Source organism: Suillus subalutaceus (genome assembly GCF_016647625.1).
Source record: "Suillus subalutaceus strain FC151 chromosome Unknown DFJ58scaffold_21, whole genome shotgun sequence".
NCBI classification, from domain to species: domain Eukaryota; kingdom Fungi; phylum Basidiomycota; class Agaricomycetes; order Boletales; family Suillaceae; genus Suillus; species Suillus subalutaceus.
This window is the reverse complement of record NW_024540270.1, coordinates 309,295-323,580: the sequence shown is the minus strand read 5'-3', so window position 1 is coordinate 323,580 and position 14,286 is coordinate 309,295. Positions and strand designations below refer to the sequence as shown.

Sequence of the window (14,286 nt, the reverse complement as noted above, 5' to 3'; positions counted from 1 at the left end):
TGTACAATGGTGAAAGGATAGTTTGTGACCTCTCGCGTCGATAGTTATATACAGAGATGGTACAGTGGGAGTGATGCGCAGCTAATATGGGCGCTCATATTTTGGCATCGAAACAAAGTTCCCGGCCACATACTACGACCTAAACAGCCCATCATACGCCGCATAAAGCCATTTCAACCATCCAACCCATCAACGTCTCATCTTTCATCCTCACGTCTTCCATCATCCTCCTAACACCCACAAACGCCCGTCGGCCCCTCCGCTCGCCCTCTAGTTCGCCCCCAATATCCTCCACAACATCGTCGCCCTCGTCGTCTTCCACAACACCAGGAAACCCAAAGTGCTCGCCATCCACACGGGGGGCAGTGTCCGTAGTGGCGACGAATGACGAGCGGAAGAGGATACGGATAATGAGCAACGCGGTAAGTGCAGCCGAAGGAGGATCGGCGACGGGCCGGGTGTAGGATATGTTCGTTTGCCTTGGAGGAGGGGGCCGTCGCTTTGTGGGATCTGTGAAGGGGTACGATTCTCCGTCGGCGGTGACGGTGATTGTATCATCTTGAGAAGGATGTTTTGCGGGCGGCTGGGAACTTGAGAGATGAGTGAGGAGATGGGGTCGCAGTCGTTGTTTTGATGTCGATGGCAATGGACATGTAGCCCAGAGACATGGCGGCTCTGGATTCTCGGACGACTCCAAATGTTGAAGGAGGTGGTCGTACAACTCGCCGGGGGCCTCAAATGGTGGAGCTGAACACTGGGAGCGCTCCCACAAGCACTTGAAACGAGGGGCAGCTTCTGTATCTTTACGCCTGTCCACACCACGTACGACAAAGCGCTGTGGCGGCCCAGGAAGGACCATCGCCTGAGCCTGAGGAAAAACGACATTGACGTTTTTTATTACGTCTGATGCGACCAAGACGGGATGGCGATCCGCAAAGGGTGTGAAGGCATCTTTGTAGAGAGTCCAAAAATCGACTTGAGTAAGCTCTCCGTCTGGTGTTGAAACGAACATAATTTTCATCCTACGAATAATGACTTTATCACATCATAATACAACCTGCGTAACGTTGTACTCACCACTCGTAACAGCGCTGGGGTTCAGGCATGGTAACTAGGGTCTCAAGCTCCTCCTTGGTAAGGTCATGGACGGGGACTACGACCGTTGTTGCTGGGATGGCGCGAGTGACTGCACTAATATCCAGATTCACGGTCTCTTCTACCTGTTCAGATAGAAGAAAGCTAACAAGCACGCGAAGGGTGCTTGGCATGAGAGGATGGTGCAGAAAAGCCTTTACCATTGGCGGATGCGAAAGGTGGGCATATAGGTAGTTCAATGAAGCGTCTACCAATGCTCGATCGACAAATAAAGGCAAGTAACGTATGGAGGCAGCAACCGCCGGCGAGTTTGAGTCCAGACGACGTGTGTTTTGTATGTTAGAAAAAAGTTGAGCCAAAAGGGTCAAAGCTGAAACGATAAGGGAGCGATTTGATGAGTATCCTGCAATTTGCAGCAGAGTGGGGAGGGGGTCTTTCTTGTTCGAAGCGGGATCTGGCAGGATAATACCCAGGGATATGGCCTGAAGAAGTTCTATGGCGTTGAGAACAAATTCGGCATTCATATCCGTGTCTGGAGCGAGATTGGTGAGGGCGTTGAATAGTAGTGGGAGTGTTCGGGAATGATTAGCTAGCTCATATGCATTGGGTTCATTCGTGGCCGAATTTCGGAGGATAAATATGGATTCTAGGGCATGCCGTCTCCTTCTGTGTTCAGCATCAGGCATAGCAAACAGTCGGTATTGCTCTGCCACTAGGTATCCTTCTGTCGCATACCATTCCGGCCATTCGAACAGTGCGTCTGTTAGACCAGGAATAGTTTTCAAGATGAATTGATCATTTGCACATAATCGATACAGCCTATCCAGTGCCCATGCAATCTCCGAGTTTATGCCGGAGCGTATCGATAAGACCATACGATTGCTTGGTGTCGCTTCGGTATACCACCCTGAAGTTACACATTAGTCAGTGAAATTTACATGCAAACAGGTACCCACTTTCATAGTCATCTGTAACATTTGGTCCGACGCGCTGCACTGGATGCTGCTGGCCATATTGCCTGTAGACGCCAGGCGTCGTCGTCCTGGGTGGGATGGCCATGAAGGAGAGCTTGGAAGCTTAATTTCGGCGCATTAGTTACGCGCAGTCACGCGTCAGTCACGTGTGACGCAACGTCGGCCATCACACAATACGTGACGGCTTTGCCGGAATCTCATCTCCTCATCCATCTCAAGCACTATTACTCATGCCTTTGATCGAGGTATGTTCTGCAGTTCTGGAAGGGGATCACAAACACTCACTTAACCGAAGGTGATTGCAAACGATCGGCTGGGCCGGAAAGGCGAGTCCACACAATTGCATGATCCGAATCCTAACTCAAGCAATCTACTAGTCCGAGTCAAGTGCAGCCCAGATGACACTGTGGGCGACCTGAAAAAACTCATCGCCGCTCAAATCGGTACAGATTTTAAGAAGATTCAGCTGAAGAAATGGTGAGCTTCCGCTAATTGCTACGATGCTCTCCTTTGACGCAGGACTGTGCCAACAAATCATCGTATGCGTCTCCTTGAACACATACTGATGACACTGTTCTTCTTGTTAGGTATACTATTTACAAAGACCACATCACGCTCTCAGATTATGAAATCCACGATGGTATGAGTTTGGAGATGTATTAGGGTTCAATTCCACTCCCGAGAGTAGAGAGGATGGTCGTGCAGAAGCAGACATAAGGCCGTTAACTGTTTTTTTGTTGAGTCGACTTCCTAGTGCTATCATCTACAATCATATCATGTATCGCTCAACATTTCTTATCAGCATTACCGACATGTATTAACAGCTTTGTGCCAACTAATCAATTAATCACTTGTTGGAGAGTTATATCATCATGTGACGAGTCAAGTTTGGGCTCTGCTACACTATGTCCCTTCTATACGAAAACTGCAAACCACTCACGGATCATGACGGATCACCTTCCATCATACATGTCGGTTGCGTGGGAGCAACGCTGATGGCGTTGGACGTATTGCAGGCTCATCTAATATCGCAGGGTGGTCTGGGAAGGATCATCGACGAGCTCCCAAAGTTCGGGATACGTGACTTCTGCGTCTTAATCGCATCTGCTCGATGTTCGGTAAACGGCTTGACGATCACCCAGCTTGCGCCTGGACTCTGCATTCGCTCCTCAATGCGACGAGAAAGGAACGTCGTGTTGGGCGTGCTTTCGGCCTGGGGGGGTTGGAGCTGAATTGGTGTTGAACGGGGTCCTCGGGGGCGCGCAAGGATATGAGGTTCTATCGCACTGCTTGAAGCTGTTATATGTCTGGCGAAGCCCGCAGTGCCACTGGGTGTCCCCGGGTCTTGATCGATGTCTTCCTCGGATACGGGGTAGAGAGGGTTTCCGATGGTGTCCGCAGACTGAGAAGGCGGGTAAATAGACGCCGAATCTGCACTTGTGTTCGGGTCTTGATGCTGTTCTTCACTCGAGACGGGCACCTCATCGACATTCTCTGGTTCTGTGGCAATTGTTATGTCCCTAGTATACTTCATACCAGGGACTGTCTCGTCAGTCTCTACAAGATCTCCGCTTATAGCACGTGACTTTCGGTACCACGGTTCGCGCTTCGTAAAGTCTGGCAGGGGGCGTTGCTTGCTTTGAATGTGGAGTGGCGCCGTAGGTGGAGGGTCGAGCGAAAGAAAGTTGACGATTCGAATTGGTAGGATGACGTGTACGTCCGAGGAACATCTTCCGATGCCTACACTTATGCGAAGCGTGTACTCAACCTCCAGCAGTCGCGTCCGGGTAATAGAGTGAACGTCGGGCTACAAGAATAATCATGGTTCAACTACCACAATGCAGCCAGAAAGAGATCGCGGCTTACTGGTAATATTAAAGAGTGGTCGAACTCGCTCGTCTGACCGGGAGCGACACCTGTCCACCACCCTTTTGCATTCCCATGTCCCTTAGAGCAACGCTGTCCTAACTCAAGGACGCTTTCCGTTATCCACTTTTCCTTTGTTGAGGTTTGACAAGCATCCGGATCAGCATCCCCAGCATCCAAGTGCGGTTTCGGTTTGAACACGGTTAGTGTCCGTATCAGCGCAATGGCGGCGCCTTTAACCATTTTCTTGCAGTCATTGACCACTCGAAAATGAACGGTGCAACTTTGGCCAGCGACCCAGTAGAATCGGTGGATACGGGCTGACAGCCTTATTTTTCCTGGGCCACCCATGAACACTCTAGTGGCAACCTCTGCGACTAGTGGGCGGGAGTTTGTAGCGAGCGTGGAGACGACGTCTAGACGTGGCCATACCTCACAGTCGCGGTAGAAGTGAGCGATGGATTCTTTGGATGTTGCTGAGTCCTTGACTTTGATCTCTCTGACCTGTTATCAACCAATGGGTGGTAGAACACAGAAGCTCCAGCACTTACGCCATAGCAACGTATTTAATCGCCACTCCGGAGTTTATTTTCAAAGCCCCTTTCGCCATGCCGTAGCCACCATCTGGAGGAAGGAGCATCGCGAACGGAAAGACGTGGACGCCCTCTTGCGCTTCGGCCCAGTCATCGTTATCGGGTGGTGATTTGAAGAGACCTTTCCACAATGGAGCAACTTCTGATAGAAGAGCTGAGTATTTGTAAAACGTGCACCTGCTATCCTTTTGCGGTATGCACTCAAATCCGACGATCCTGACTTTCCCCTGAGAAAGCAGCAATGGTGCATCCTTCTTGGAGCTTTTTTTGATGTGGATCTTGACTGACCCCTTGAGGTAGCTGCCTTGCACGCAAGTGTGGTTCTCGAGTACGATGTCCACTTCTACACGCGACCGCCACTTCGCCTTTTCTAGCGCAATGGGCTTGAAATCGGTGCCAAGATCTCCACTGCTATCTGCGTTGCGTAATGCCGGGCGTAGGTGGACGGTGACACTGGGATTCAGTCTGGGATTCGAGTTTCCGAGGAGGGCTTTGATTTCTGGTCCACTCTGGACAGGGGCGACGTCGACGTCGAAAAGAGTCGCGCTGGTGGCTAGGCTTGCCATGCTTCCGACAACAGGGCCTGGGGCGGAAAGGACCTTTCGGGGTGGTGGGATAAATTTCGAGCTTCCCGGAGGCATGAGAGACTCCGTTGCTATGCGTTGGCCAACTCGATACCCGGATTCCCCAGGCTTGCCGTACACGTCGAACTCTACCATCGAATCCCCGACTTCTGCGAGGAGGAGACCTCTCATAGCACTCATTGAGCGCAAGGCTGGAACGGCCATCTGGCTATCCGTTTCAGTGCTGGAGGGCGGCACGCGGTCCTGTTTCAACGTTGAGCGACTGGTGACTGCCTTAAGCTTGAGGGATGAAGTCTGTGACTGAAGGGCGATATTAACGCCTTGAGGTTCGTGCTTGCTTGACATTGGCATTCGCGAGTGATTGTCCCTTGCAGACACAGTCACAAATCCATACGGACCACGATGCTGACATCTCAGCTTTGGAACCACTTCAGTTCTGACCACCAGTCTGATTTGAAATTGGCGTCAGGCGCAGCTCCTTCATTATCACCTAGGTTATAATAAAAAGGCACTATAGATGGAGAGGTTAGTATCATGCTCCGAAAAAGGGTGCTTCGGGTGATGTAACAAGGATAAATCCACCGAATTGTACAGTTTCCACCTGAACCTAAAATCACAGTGACTGACCTGCTCACAGATAAGTGTCTGCATGATGGAAAATGTGAAATATGTGGATATCACCCGTCAGCCACAATGACGTGGAGCTCTAGTTCTGATGCACAACCCCTTCTCATTGTGACAAGTCTGTCCATACGGTGCTGCAGATCTATAATAAACATCTTCTCCCTTATCTGCAGAGGGGGAGACCAGTACTCCACTGGCAGATCGGCACTTGAAAGTCGCGGTGTTCTGCTGTCAACGGGATTCTTGAAAAAAGGTTAGGTTCGCACCACCGCAAAATCAATACCAGGAACATCATCAACATATTACATAGCACCTTTACCTCGCGGCTTATCGTTGAAAATGATGGAATGTAGCCGTTGCTCCGAGGCCATGTCATATGGTTCTGGTTTGGGCTGGTTGATGCTGTGGGCAAAATGATGCCGCGCTTCCGAGTGACGCAAGGAACAAACGCATTGGCACTTGGTTTGATTGCAACGTGTTGGCAGCCAGGGAGCTCCATGCTTTGCTGTAGATGTTAGTCCCGAAAGGATTATCATTGAATGACTCAAGTCGGAACTATGTAGACAGAGTAGTGGTAGACGCTCATACTGCCAAACAAGGACACAATTTGACGTCAAGCTGTGATGTTCCGAGTCCCGACAACCTCGGTCACTTCCAATGATTGAACTTTGGCTTTAGACGTCTTTGTACACAGCTCAGCGCTCAGCTTCGTGCATTGTCCTCGTTGCAGGCGTGAGGCCTCTCACAAACCCAATAACAGCTTGGTTGCCCATCCATCATTGGTATAAAAACCCTTAGGCTTATAATTTAAATCTGAATCATCCAGACTTCGGTACCACAGCACTCGTGACTCCAAAATTTACCCTTGTATACATTCATCCACCGCAGCACTTACAAGACTCAGTAATCATCATGTCTCTTGGACTACCACCAATATCAACAGGTCTCAAGTCTATAGCGCCGTACCTCCAACGCGCCGAGGAACTGGTCAATCAACAACCAGTCGTGGCATACTGGTGTATGGGTAATCTTTACGTCTGAGCACATCACATAGCTCACGGAAGTGTGTAGGCGCGTACTATGCAGCCCAGCTTGGTATCAATTTGAAAGTGAAGGATGCTGCATCACGCACACTGCTTCTAAATCTCCTGAACGCACTCGAGCGCTTGAAAGCCCAGATTGGCCCCATTGACACCATAGATAGCGAGCCGGCGAGTGCAGCGTTTGTCGAGAACTTTGCCCTGAAGATCTTCCGTATCGCCGATGATGAAGACCGTGAAGGTCATGCAACAAGGTATCCGACCATCATTATCTTAATTTCCGGTAGATTAACTCACATCCAACTAGATCAACTGCGAAGAAGTTTCTTGCCGCAGCAAATTTCTTCGAGGTCTTGAAAGTATTTCCAACGGCAGATATCTCCGATACGGTAAGCCGTCGTGGTGTCATGCAGCCTGACGACATTTGTCTAACATACATTCACAGATAGATGGCAAGATTAAATATGCTAAATGGAAGGCAGCTGATATTGCAAAGGCATATCGGGAGGGCAGGAAGCCCATATCGGGTCCTGCTGGGTCTCAATTTGACTTGGAACCCCTCCCTGATACTTCTGGTGCTTCAGAGCTACCTCCGCGAGCTGAAAATCCCAAGACCTCTCCTTCAGCGACGAGCCAATCCCCCACACTGCCTCAAACGTCGCATTATCGGCAGACGCCATCTCCGAAGATGAGTCCAGATGATATCACTCGTGCCAATCTATTGCATCTCCCTCGCCATGATGATGAGTCGCTGAGCCCTGGGCGTTGGAGTACGACAGCGACTCCAGGATTCGATCTTGCCCAGGATAGCAGCAGCGTCAGTTTGGATCAGGCAAACAACTGGCATGAAACCCCTCTCAATGGCAGAGGGAGTCAACTCCGTCAGGCCTGGGTTAGCACTGACGTGGAGGGCGCGACTGGCGATGAAGAGCTAGTCCGAGATCCGTTACTTAATGGATCATCCCCTAGTTGGGTTCCGTTCTCGTCATCTACTAGCGAATCTCAGCCGGTCGTATTCGAGTCCTCATCTCCACCTAAAGAGCGGCCTGTTATATACACACCAACAACCAGAGAGTATGTGCCCCCGATCCCTCAGCATTCTACCATCCTCCCTCAATCTCCCCGCCGAGAGGGTCACCACTGCAAACCCGTGCTCGTGGTCCTTCAATATCCTCTCAAGAACTTCCGCTTGGGTTTGTACCCTCAACTCCAGTACCCCCGCCCCATGATTCCCCCTCCACCCATGATCCCTCCTCCACCCATGCCCATACTATTGCACCTTCTTCACCTCCTCGCATGGCGCTCCCGCCCCCATCTTCACCTCCTCGCATGGCGCTCCCGCCCCCAGCTCCCGCCCCTGTTCCCGCCCCTTTACCACTGAATGATTCTCAACTTACGCCCACTATCATTGCCAAAGCACAGAAGCACTGTCGCTTTGCTATTTCCTCGCTTGATTACGAGGATGCTGAGCAAGCGAGAAAGGAACTTAGGGCTGCGCTGGCTCTCCTCGGAGGTTGAACTGATGATGAGAGCATTGATGTCGATTGGTCATATTATCCGGAGCTGGACTCTTTCCTGAGGAAGTAGGCTTTTTCACTGTAAAGGCTCATGTTTTTTCTTCATCTGCTTGTGATTTAATGTAATATATTAGCTATAGCCAGTGTCAACTATCTCGACGCTATTTGTATTGTAAGACTTGTTCCCAAACCATATGATGCATCCAGAAGGGTATGAAAGCTTACTTCTTGCCGCCACTGCGATCGAGGATGGTTTGTGGGGGATGCATGCCCACTGGGCTATCCACGTGTTGCGAGTCATCTATAATCGTCGTTACTAGTGGTTGTACTGACAAACGAGGGGGAGCTGATGTCGTCGGGGTACCCGCAGGGGCCGCACCAGTAGGGCGATCAGTGGTTACTAGTGGAGCATTGAAAGACATGGTGCTGGCACGAGAGGATGTAAGATCGAGTACTGGAGTGGGTAGCGCATGAAAGGCCTTGAGTGCGCTCGAAAGGTTGTCCAACTGGGCAAGTAGTAAGATTAGACATGGACAGTGAACTGCAAGAATTATATACCTTATTCATGACGGCGTCAATGGAAACTTTTCTGTCCGCAAACCGCTCCGCCAGTCTTGTAAATTGTTCTTCCCGTTTCCTCTTCCCAAATACCTCGTCGTTGTCATCCGAATCTTCTCCTTCGGTCACTTCATCGCTCTCATCATCACCTTCCTCTTCTCCGAGTGTATCACTTCTCGTCCTGTTCTTCCTCGTCTCGCTCCTGATAGTGCTTGCCTTTCCTTCGCGCTCAGGGACAACTGGTGCATTATGACCTCGTGCAGTCCGCAAGCCGACAGTCTCCATATCAACATGCATCTTTGAAATTTCACTCTGGAGCTCCAAAATATGTGATAGATGGGACCATAGTTCATCGTCAGTGCCCGAGCGCACCGGCGTGGGTACATAGTCATGTAATCTCTGACCAGTGGACGGTTTCGTACATCATCTCCTTGGCAGGTTCATGATTGGGCAAAGATTCGGAGGAGAAAAACGAGTTCTCAACAACGCTTGGGCCAATGTTGAGGGAAGATCCTAGGGGAGCATCCAGTCGTAGAGATTGCTGCTCTGCAGCCTGATGACCACCCGAGGGCAAGTATCCCTGGAGTTCGGTGAGAATATCATCATGCGGTGTCAGAAACCTTGCTGGCTCAGTTGAATGTCCCAGCGACTTCGAGTCGCTTGATGTACTAGTACTAGTAGCTGATGGATTTGGGTTGAGAGCGTCCTGTTCAGTTGGGGCAGAGTATGTGCTGGGATCCCAGATGTGTTCGTGGACATCGTTGTGATCGTCGTCTGTGATGGGAATTGCAGACTGAGATGAATTTCCAGTTAGTTCCACTGTTGAATGGGAAGCTTTAGATGTGTGATCTGGTTGGTTGATAACCTGTAGATTGTTGGACCTTTTGCTCAGCCATGAGGGGAGCATGCTCTTGGCCGCCACTGGCGCTGGCTGTTACACTTTAGTTCAATACATGCAAGCTTGTGTGACACTGCTACCGTGTTCGAACGCCAAGGACAAACCGAGACCGAGCCAACTCCAGCACAGTAATCGATCTGATCTGAGCACCCAGTTCAAAGTTGCGGACTTTGAAGCGAACTTGCAGGCTGTTTGATCTGGAAGCTTGACATAGCCTGATGGACTGCGGTGATCGGAGTCTAATTAATATTGTCACGGTATGATACGAGAACTCCGCATGGTCGCCGTGATGTCATTGAACAGTCCATCCAATTCCAGTCATCAATATCAAGCTTAGCAGATCGCCTCAGATAGCTTAAACTCCCGGGTGATAGTAGTCTAGTACAGCTAGTATTCAAGTTGATCATCAATCGCAACGTTGTTGCAGCGCTGGCAGGATAGTTGAATGCAGTCAGACAACCGACCTTCAATCAATCATCTATCGCTAGTACACCGAAGCGACCAACAGTAACAGACTTGAAGTCCGCATCCTGGTGTTCTTCTTCTTCACCGGTCAGATTTTCATCTTTATCACCATCGTCATCATTGCCTTCATCAGGACTTTCGACCTCGTCAGTTTCATCGCCTGATCCTCCCTCATCATCTTCATCTAGTTCTTGGGCGTGCTGATCTGCATCGCGTATGAGCCAGATTCCGTTGCCCCCACTGGATCCAACAGTCGTCAAGTCGGTTCCCGGAGGCCAGAAAGCCCATGCTATCTTGCCTTCCGCGACGAGTCTCAGCACTGCCAATGATTATTATTAAAGATCTGAAATAAATAAATTCATTCCAAGGATACTCACTAGCGTTGCCTGCACGGTGGATATCTGGTCGGCCTGCCTTTGCGGTAACCCAGCCTTTCTTGTTCGCATATGCGGTCATGATCTCCGTCGCTGTCCAGTGCGTCTTGTTGTCCTTCAATGAAGGTTGCTTACCATCGCGCCAGGTGCGTTTGTCCTCAACGGGTGCGTTGTTCGCCAAAGGGTGTGTAAGACCGAGAATAGTCTCGAGCGGGAGAAGTTGCCCAATTTGGTGGATGCAAAATGGGATGGCGGAGACACGGGATATGGGTAATATTCCGCAGAGAACCTGAGTGTCCATTGGTGTGAGGGCGGGCATCACAAGCCCTGGACAATCGACGAGACGGACATCACGGGTCCAAAAAGAGTTTGAAAATGCTTTGTCTGGTCAAGTATGTAAGACGAGGCTCTGTATCTTACGGATTAAGACTATTTGTTTACCTTTCCGGGGGTCCGTGATGCTCGAACTTTATGTATTCCGAACAGCGCGTTGAGAAGAGATGACTTGCCAACGTTCGGTTGACCTGGGATGAGCTGTTAATTTTCAAGTGCGTGAAAGCACAAGAAAGATGTACCGATCAAACCGACAGTCAGAAATTCTGGCTCCTGCCATTCTAATTGGCCTTCATTATCACTGCCTTCCTGTTCTGGTTCTTGGGCATCGTCTGCGGTATCCTCTTTGCCCTTTCCCTTCGGCATAGCTGCGCCTCCAACGACACTCCCAACTTTTTTGCCATGAGCATGCAGCAAGCCATTCCAATCGATCTCGCGCTTGACTGGAGGATTCCAGCGCTTCAGCTTGGCCTCAACCGAGCGGACTCGCTCAGGGGGGATTAACATTTCTTCATGCACTTGCCGCATGGCGTTAACTAAACGTTCTCTGAAGGGAAGGGGGAGGTGTGATTCATAGACTGGACGTCCTTGCTCGCCCACTTTTTGCTGATACGCCTCGACTTGCACGATGGGTAGTCCTGGGTGACGCTTCTGAAGATATGCAGTCCATGCCTCAGCTCTTTCTGGACCTGCGATATCGACTTTTGTGAGAACGAGAATGACTTTTGCTTTTCGAGAGGCTAAATAGGACTCGAGCGAAGACGGGAAGTGGAGTGGTGGACATCTGGAGTCCAAAAGACAAAGAAGTATTTGAGATATTTCTGTTACTCGCCAGCTGCACACTAACTTGTGAGCCTAAAAATCAGATGCATAGAAATTCAGTATTTACAGTTGTCTCCAAACCTCGAGATTGCGCTCGAAATGGGTAGGAGGACATGGCATTTTGTCTTGAACAGCGGTGTCAGGAACACTTGGGCTAGCCGACCCTAGATCAATGCCCGACACAACTGGCTGATTATTTTGATTATACCAACGCTCCACAATGGCGTCTGTCTGAATCATCCATCTGCGAAAATAGCCTTGCTCGTTGGCATCTACGTCATCTTTTGACATGGTATATTTCCACTTGGGTCTCCTCGGGACATTGAGCTGATCGTTCACGAGATCGTTGCCTGACTGTACATGATCGACAACGAGGACGCATACATCAGCAGATATAGGCCTTGTCAAGGGCAAGGTAGCAGCCAAGTGCTTCGTGGTCTCCAGGAAGTCAGGATCAAGCTTCACGAACTGTGATTGAAGCTTCCTTGCGGCCCTAGATGCGTCATCTGCTAAAAGCCTTGCGTCAAGTGAATGACCAAGCTTCGGAGGTCTCCTGAAATTCTTCCTGCGCGGTTGTGCCTCAGGTGGTGCTACGTCACCACGTTTGACTGCGCGCTTCAGCTGCAGCTCAGCCTTGCGTTGCTTACCTGACCTGCGCATCTGACAAGGTTCAGAGTAGATTAATGTAGCTTGAGTGGTCCTTTGAATTCTAGTCCTTTCTGGGAAATGCCGAAAACTGACCTCGGAGTCTCACAGGGTCTCACGGTGTACCTAATTTTCAAGGCACTGTATCCTCTAATATTAAAATTTGGACATCGCATCACACTGCGGACTTGTCTACGAAGGGTTACAATCACCGATTTTCTGGAGAATGCACGACAATGGATAAGCCTCCAGCGCTCTAGCACTTGGCTATGTAAGCTTTTCGCGTAATATTGCTGACGCACTGCCTTATTTGGAAGAAATGGCTTCTTGCGATAGGTTCGGGCACTTCTGAATCTCGAACAAGCATCACCGAAGCAATTATATAAAAGAACGCGTTTGAATCATGTCGAATACCATTACCCGCAGTTCCTTAATAGCGCTAGACTCGCCACCACCACCATCACCACCACCACCACCACCACCACCACGAGTCATCCTTAGAAATGACCGGAAAGGCAGAACAGAACGTTGTCATTGTTGGCGGTGGATTTGCTGGATTCCAAGTTGCTAAACAGCTCAGCAAAAAATTGGACGCAAAGAGATACAACCTCATTCTTATTAACTCCCGCTCTTACGCCATTTCCCTCCCTGCAACCGTCCGTCTTGTCGTCGACGCAGAGTCGAAGTTGGAAGAAAACCTCATTCGTCAAGCTTGACAAACTTTACGCGAATGGCAATGGAGAGACAAAAGTCGGTGTTGTGACCAGCGTTGAGGCACAGCCAGGCGTCCCTGGGGGTGCTGTGGTCCTTGCCACCGGGGAACGTATATCATATGCAGTGCTTATCTTGGCTACTGGCTCAAAATGGACTGGTCCCTGTGACATCCCAGAGAACGAGGCTGATGTCTTGCCATTTGTCCATGCATGGCGCCAACCAGTTCGCCAAAGCAAACCACGTTGTGATCGTTGGTGGAGGTGCCGTTGGTATCGGTGAGTACGCGTGAGGTATCATCGTGTCGTCACTAATGCACAATACTTCTCAGAGTTGGCTGGTGAAGTGAAGGATCTTTACCCGGTGAATTTGTTTTTCTTTAATTATGTCACGCCACTGCAGTTCTGACGAATTACACCACACAGACAAAGAAGGTTACCATTGTTCACGGTGGTAATGAGCTTATCAACGCTACCTACGGCAGCTCGCTCCGAAAGGGATTGGAGAAAACGTCTTCATGTTCGCGGTGTGCAGTTCATGTTCAATGAATACATCGATAACATTCCAGAAGCGGGTGTTGTTGGTGTCAGTACGCGCAGTGGAAAGCACATTTCGGACGCCGACTTAGTGGTACGTGCGTTGTTGTATGTGCACGTTTACCTAGCTCACCAACATATGTAGGTATCTGCTCGTGGCGGCCGCCCCAACACCGATTACGTGACTTCCCTTGGTGAAGACGCTCTGAACGGACATGGCTTCGTTAAGATCAAGCCAACCATGCAGCTACTCAATCACCCATCCATCTTCGCTTTAGGCGATATCATCGACTGGACCGAGCAGAAGCAGATCGGTAAACTCATGTGGCATGTTCCCGTTATCGTGACGAACGTAGTGAGCTTCTTGAACGGAGTCACCCCGACGAAGAAATATACCGGTGCTCCTGAGATGATTGTGATCACGAATGGAAGGGTGAGTCAGAAGCCATGGGAGTTATTGTGACTTGACGCTGACATGGTTGTTATAGAAAGGCGGCATGGGCTACTTCGGGTTCTTCGGAGGGTTTACCCTGGGTGATTGGTTTGCCTGGTTGGTCAAGTCAAGAGATTTCATGGTTTCACACTTCAGGAAGGATCTCGGTTACTGATTGTGTTAGGAAGGGTTCGTTGGACTTTGGATAGCTGCATACC

At 50.0% G+C, this 14,286-nt stretch overlaps 7 protein-coding genes across 7 annotated transcripts; 3 read left to right on the top strand and 4 right to left on the bottom strand.

Annotated features, from left to right (window-relative positions):
- Nucleotides 1–151: 151 nt before the first annotated feature.
- On the bottom strand, nucleotides 152–2,154 carry DFJ58DRAFT_655813 (uncharacterized protein; the record flags this gene model as incomplete). Its single annotated transcript, XM_041381873.1, has 3 exons — nucleotides 152–1,022; nucleotides 1,078–2,002; nucleotides 2,052–2,154. 3 exons carry the CDS (start codon nucleotides 2,152–2,154, stop codon nucleotides 152–154), a joined length of 1,899 nt encoding a protein of 632 aa, XP_041247202.1.
- Nucleotides 2,155–2,299: 145 nt separating this feature from the next.
- DFJ58DRAFT_714913 (ubiquitin-like protein) lies at nucleotides 2,300–2,732 on the top strand (the record flags this gene model as incomplete). The annotated part of the gene is made up of 4 exons (XM_041384068.1): nucleotides 2,300–2,314; nucleotides 2,365–2,395; nucleotides 2,447–2,546; nucleotides 2,657–2,732. The coding sequence occupies 4 exons, from the start codon at nucleotides 2,300–2,302 to the stop codon at nucleotides 2,730–2,732; spliced, it is 222 nt and encodes a 73-aa protein (XP_041247201.1).
- Nucleotides 2,733–3,087: 355 nt separating this feature from the next.
- Nucleotides 3,088–5,283, bottom strand: DFJ58DRAFT_655641 (uncharacterized protein; the record flags this gene model as incomplete). The annotated part of the gene is made up of 4 exons (XM_041381861.1): nucleotides 3,088–3,686; nucleotides 3,816–3,876; nucleotides 3,936–4,434; nucleotides 4,487–5,283. The coding sequence occupies 4 exons, from the start codon at nucleotides 5,281–5,283 to the stop codon at nucleotides 3,088–3,090; spliced, it is 1,956 nt and encodes a 651-aa protein (XP_041247200.1).
- A 1,095-nt stretch (nucleotides 5,284–6,378) lies between these two features.
- Nucleotides 6,379–8,294, top strand: DFJ58DRAFT_904926 (Vta1 like-domain-containing protein; the record flags this gene model as incomplete). Its single annotated transcript, XM_041394929.1, has 5 exons — nucleotides 6,379–6,754; nucleotides 6,808–7,030; nucleotides 7,084–7,165; nucleotides 7,222–7,850; nucleotides 7,907–8,294. Exons 1-5 carry the CDS (start codon nucleotides 6,649–6,651, stop codon nucleotides 8,292–8,294), a joined length of 1,428 nt encoding a protein of 475 aa, XP_041247199.1. The 5' UTR covers nucleotides 6,379–6,648.
- A 41-nt stretch (nucleotides 8,295–8,335) lies between these two features.
- DFJ58DRAFT_197076 (uncharacterized protein) lies at nucleotides 8,336–9,452 on the bottom strand. The gene is made up of 2 exons (XM_041379187.1): nucleotides 8,852–9,452; nucleotides 8,336–8,799 (listed from the first exon to the last, which is right to left on the bottom strand). Exons 1-2 carry the CDS (start codon nucleotides 9,146–9,148, stop codon nucleotides 8,515–8,517), a joined length of 582 nt encoding a protein of 193 aa, XP_041247198.1. The 5' UTR covers nucleotides 9,149–9,452; the 3' UTR covers nucleotides 8,336–8,514.
- A 614-nt stretch (nucleotides 9,453–10,066) lies between these two features.
- Nucleotides 10,067–12,423, bottom strand: DFJ58DRAFT_772640 (P-loop containing nucleoside triphosphate hydrolase protein). The gene is made up of 5 exons (XM_041389241.1): nucleotides 11,811–12,423; nucleotides 11,164–11,756; nucleotides 11,030–11,112; nucleotides 10,592–10,877; nucleotides 10,067–10,533 (listed from the first exon to the last, which is right to left on the bottom strand). Exons 1-5 carry the CDS (start codon nucleotides 12,401–12,403, stop codon nucleotides 10,220–10,222), a joined length of 1,869 nt encoding a protein of 622 aa, XP_041247197.1. The 5' UTR covers nucleotides 12,404–12,423; the 3' UTR covers nucleotides 10,067–10,219.
- A 468-nt stretch (nucleotides 12,424–12,891) lies between these two features.
- Nucleotides 12,892–14,243, top strand: DFJ58DRAFT_838864 (uncharacterized protein; the record flags this gene model as incomplete). The annotated part of the gene is made up of 7 exons (XM_041392487.1): nucleotides 12,892–13,044; nucleotides 13,067–13,291; nucleotides 13,326–13,377; nucleotides 13,502–13,552; nucleotides 13,584–13,729; nucleotides 13,781–14,068; nucleotides 14,124–14,243. The coding sequence occupies 7 exons, from the start codon at nucleotides 12,892–12,894 to the stop codon at nucleotides 14,241–14,243; spliced, it is 1,035 nt and encodes a 344-aa protein (XP_041247196.1).
- Between the last annotated feature and the right edge of the window lie 43 nt (nucleotides 14,244–14,286).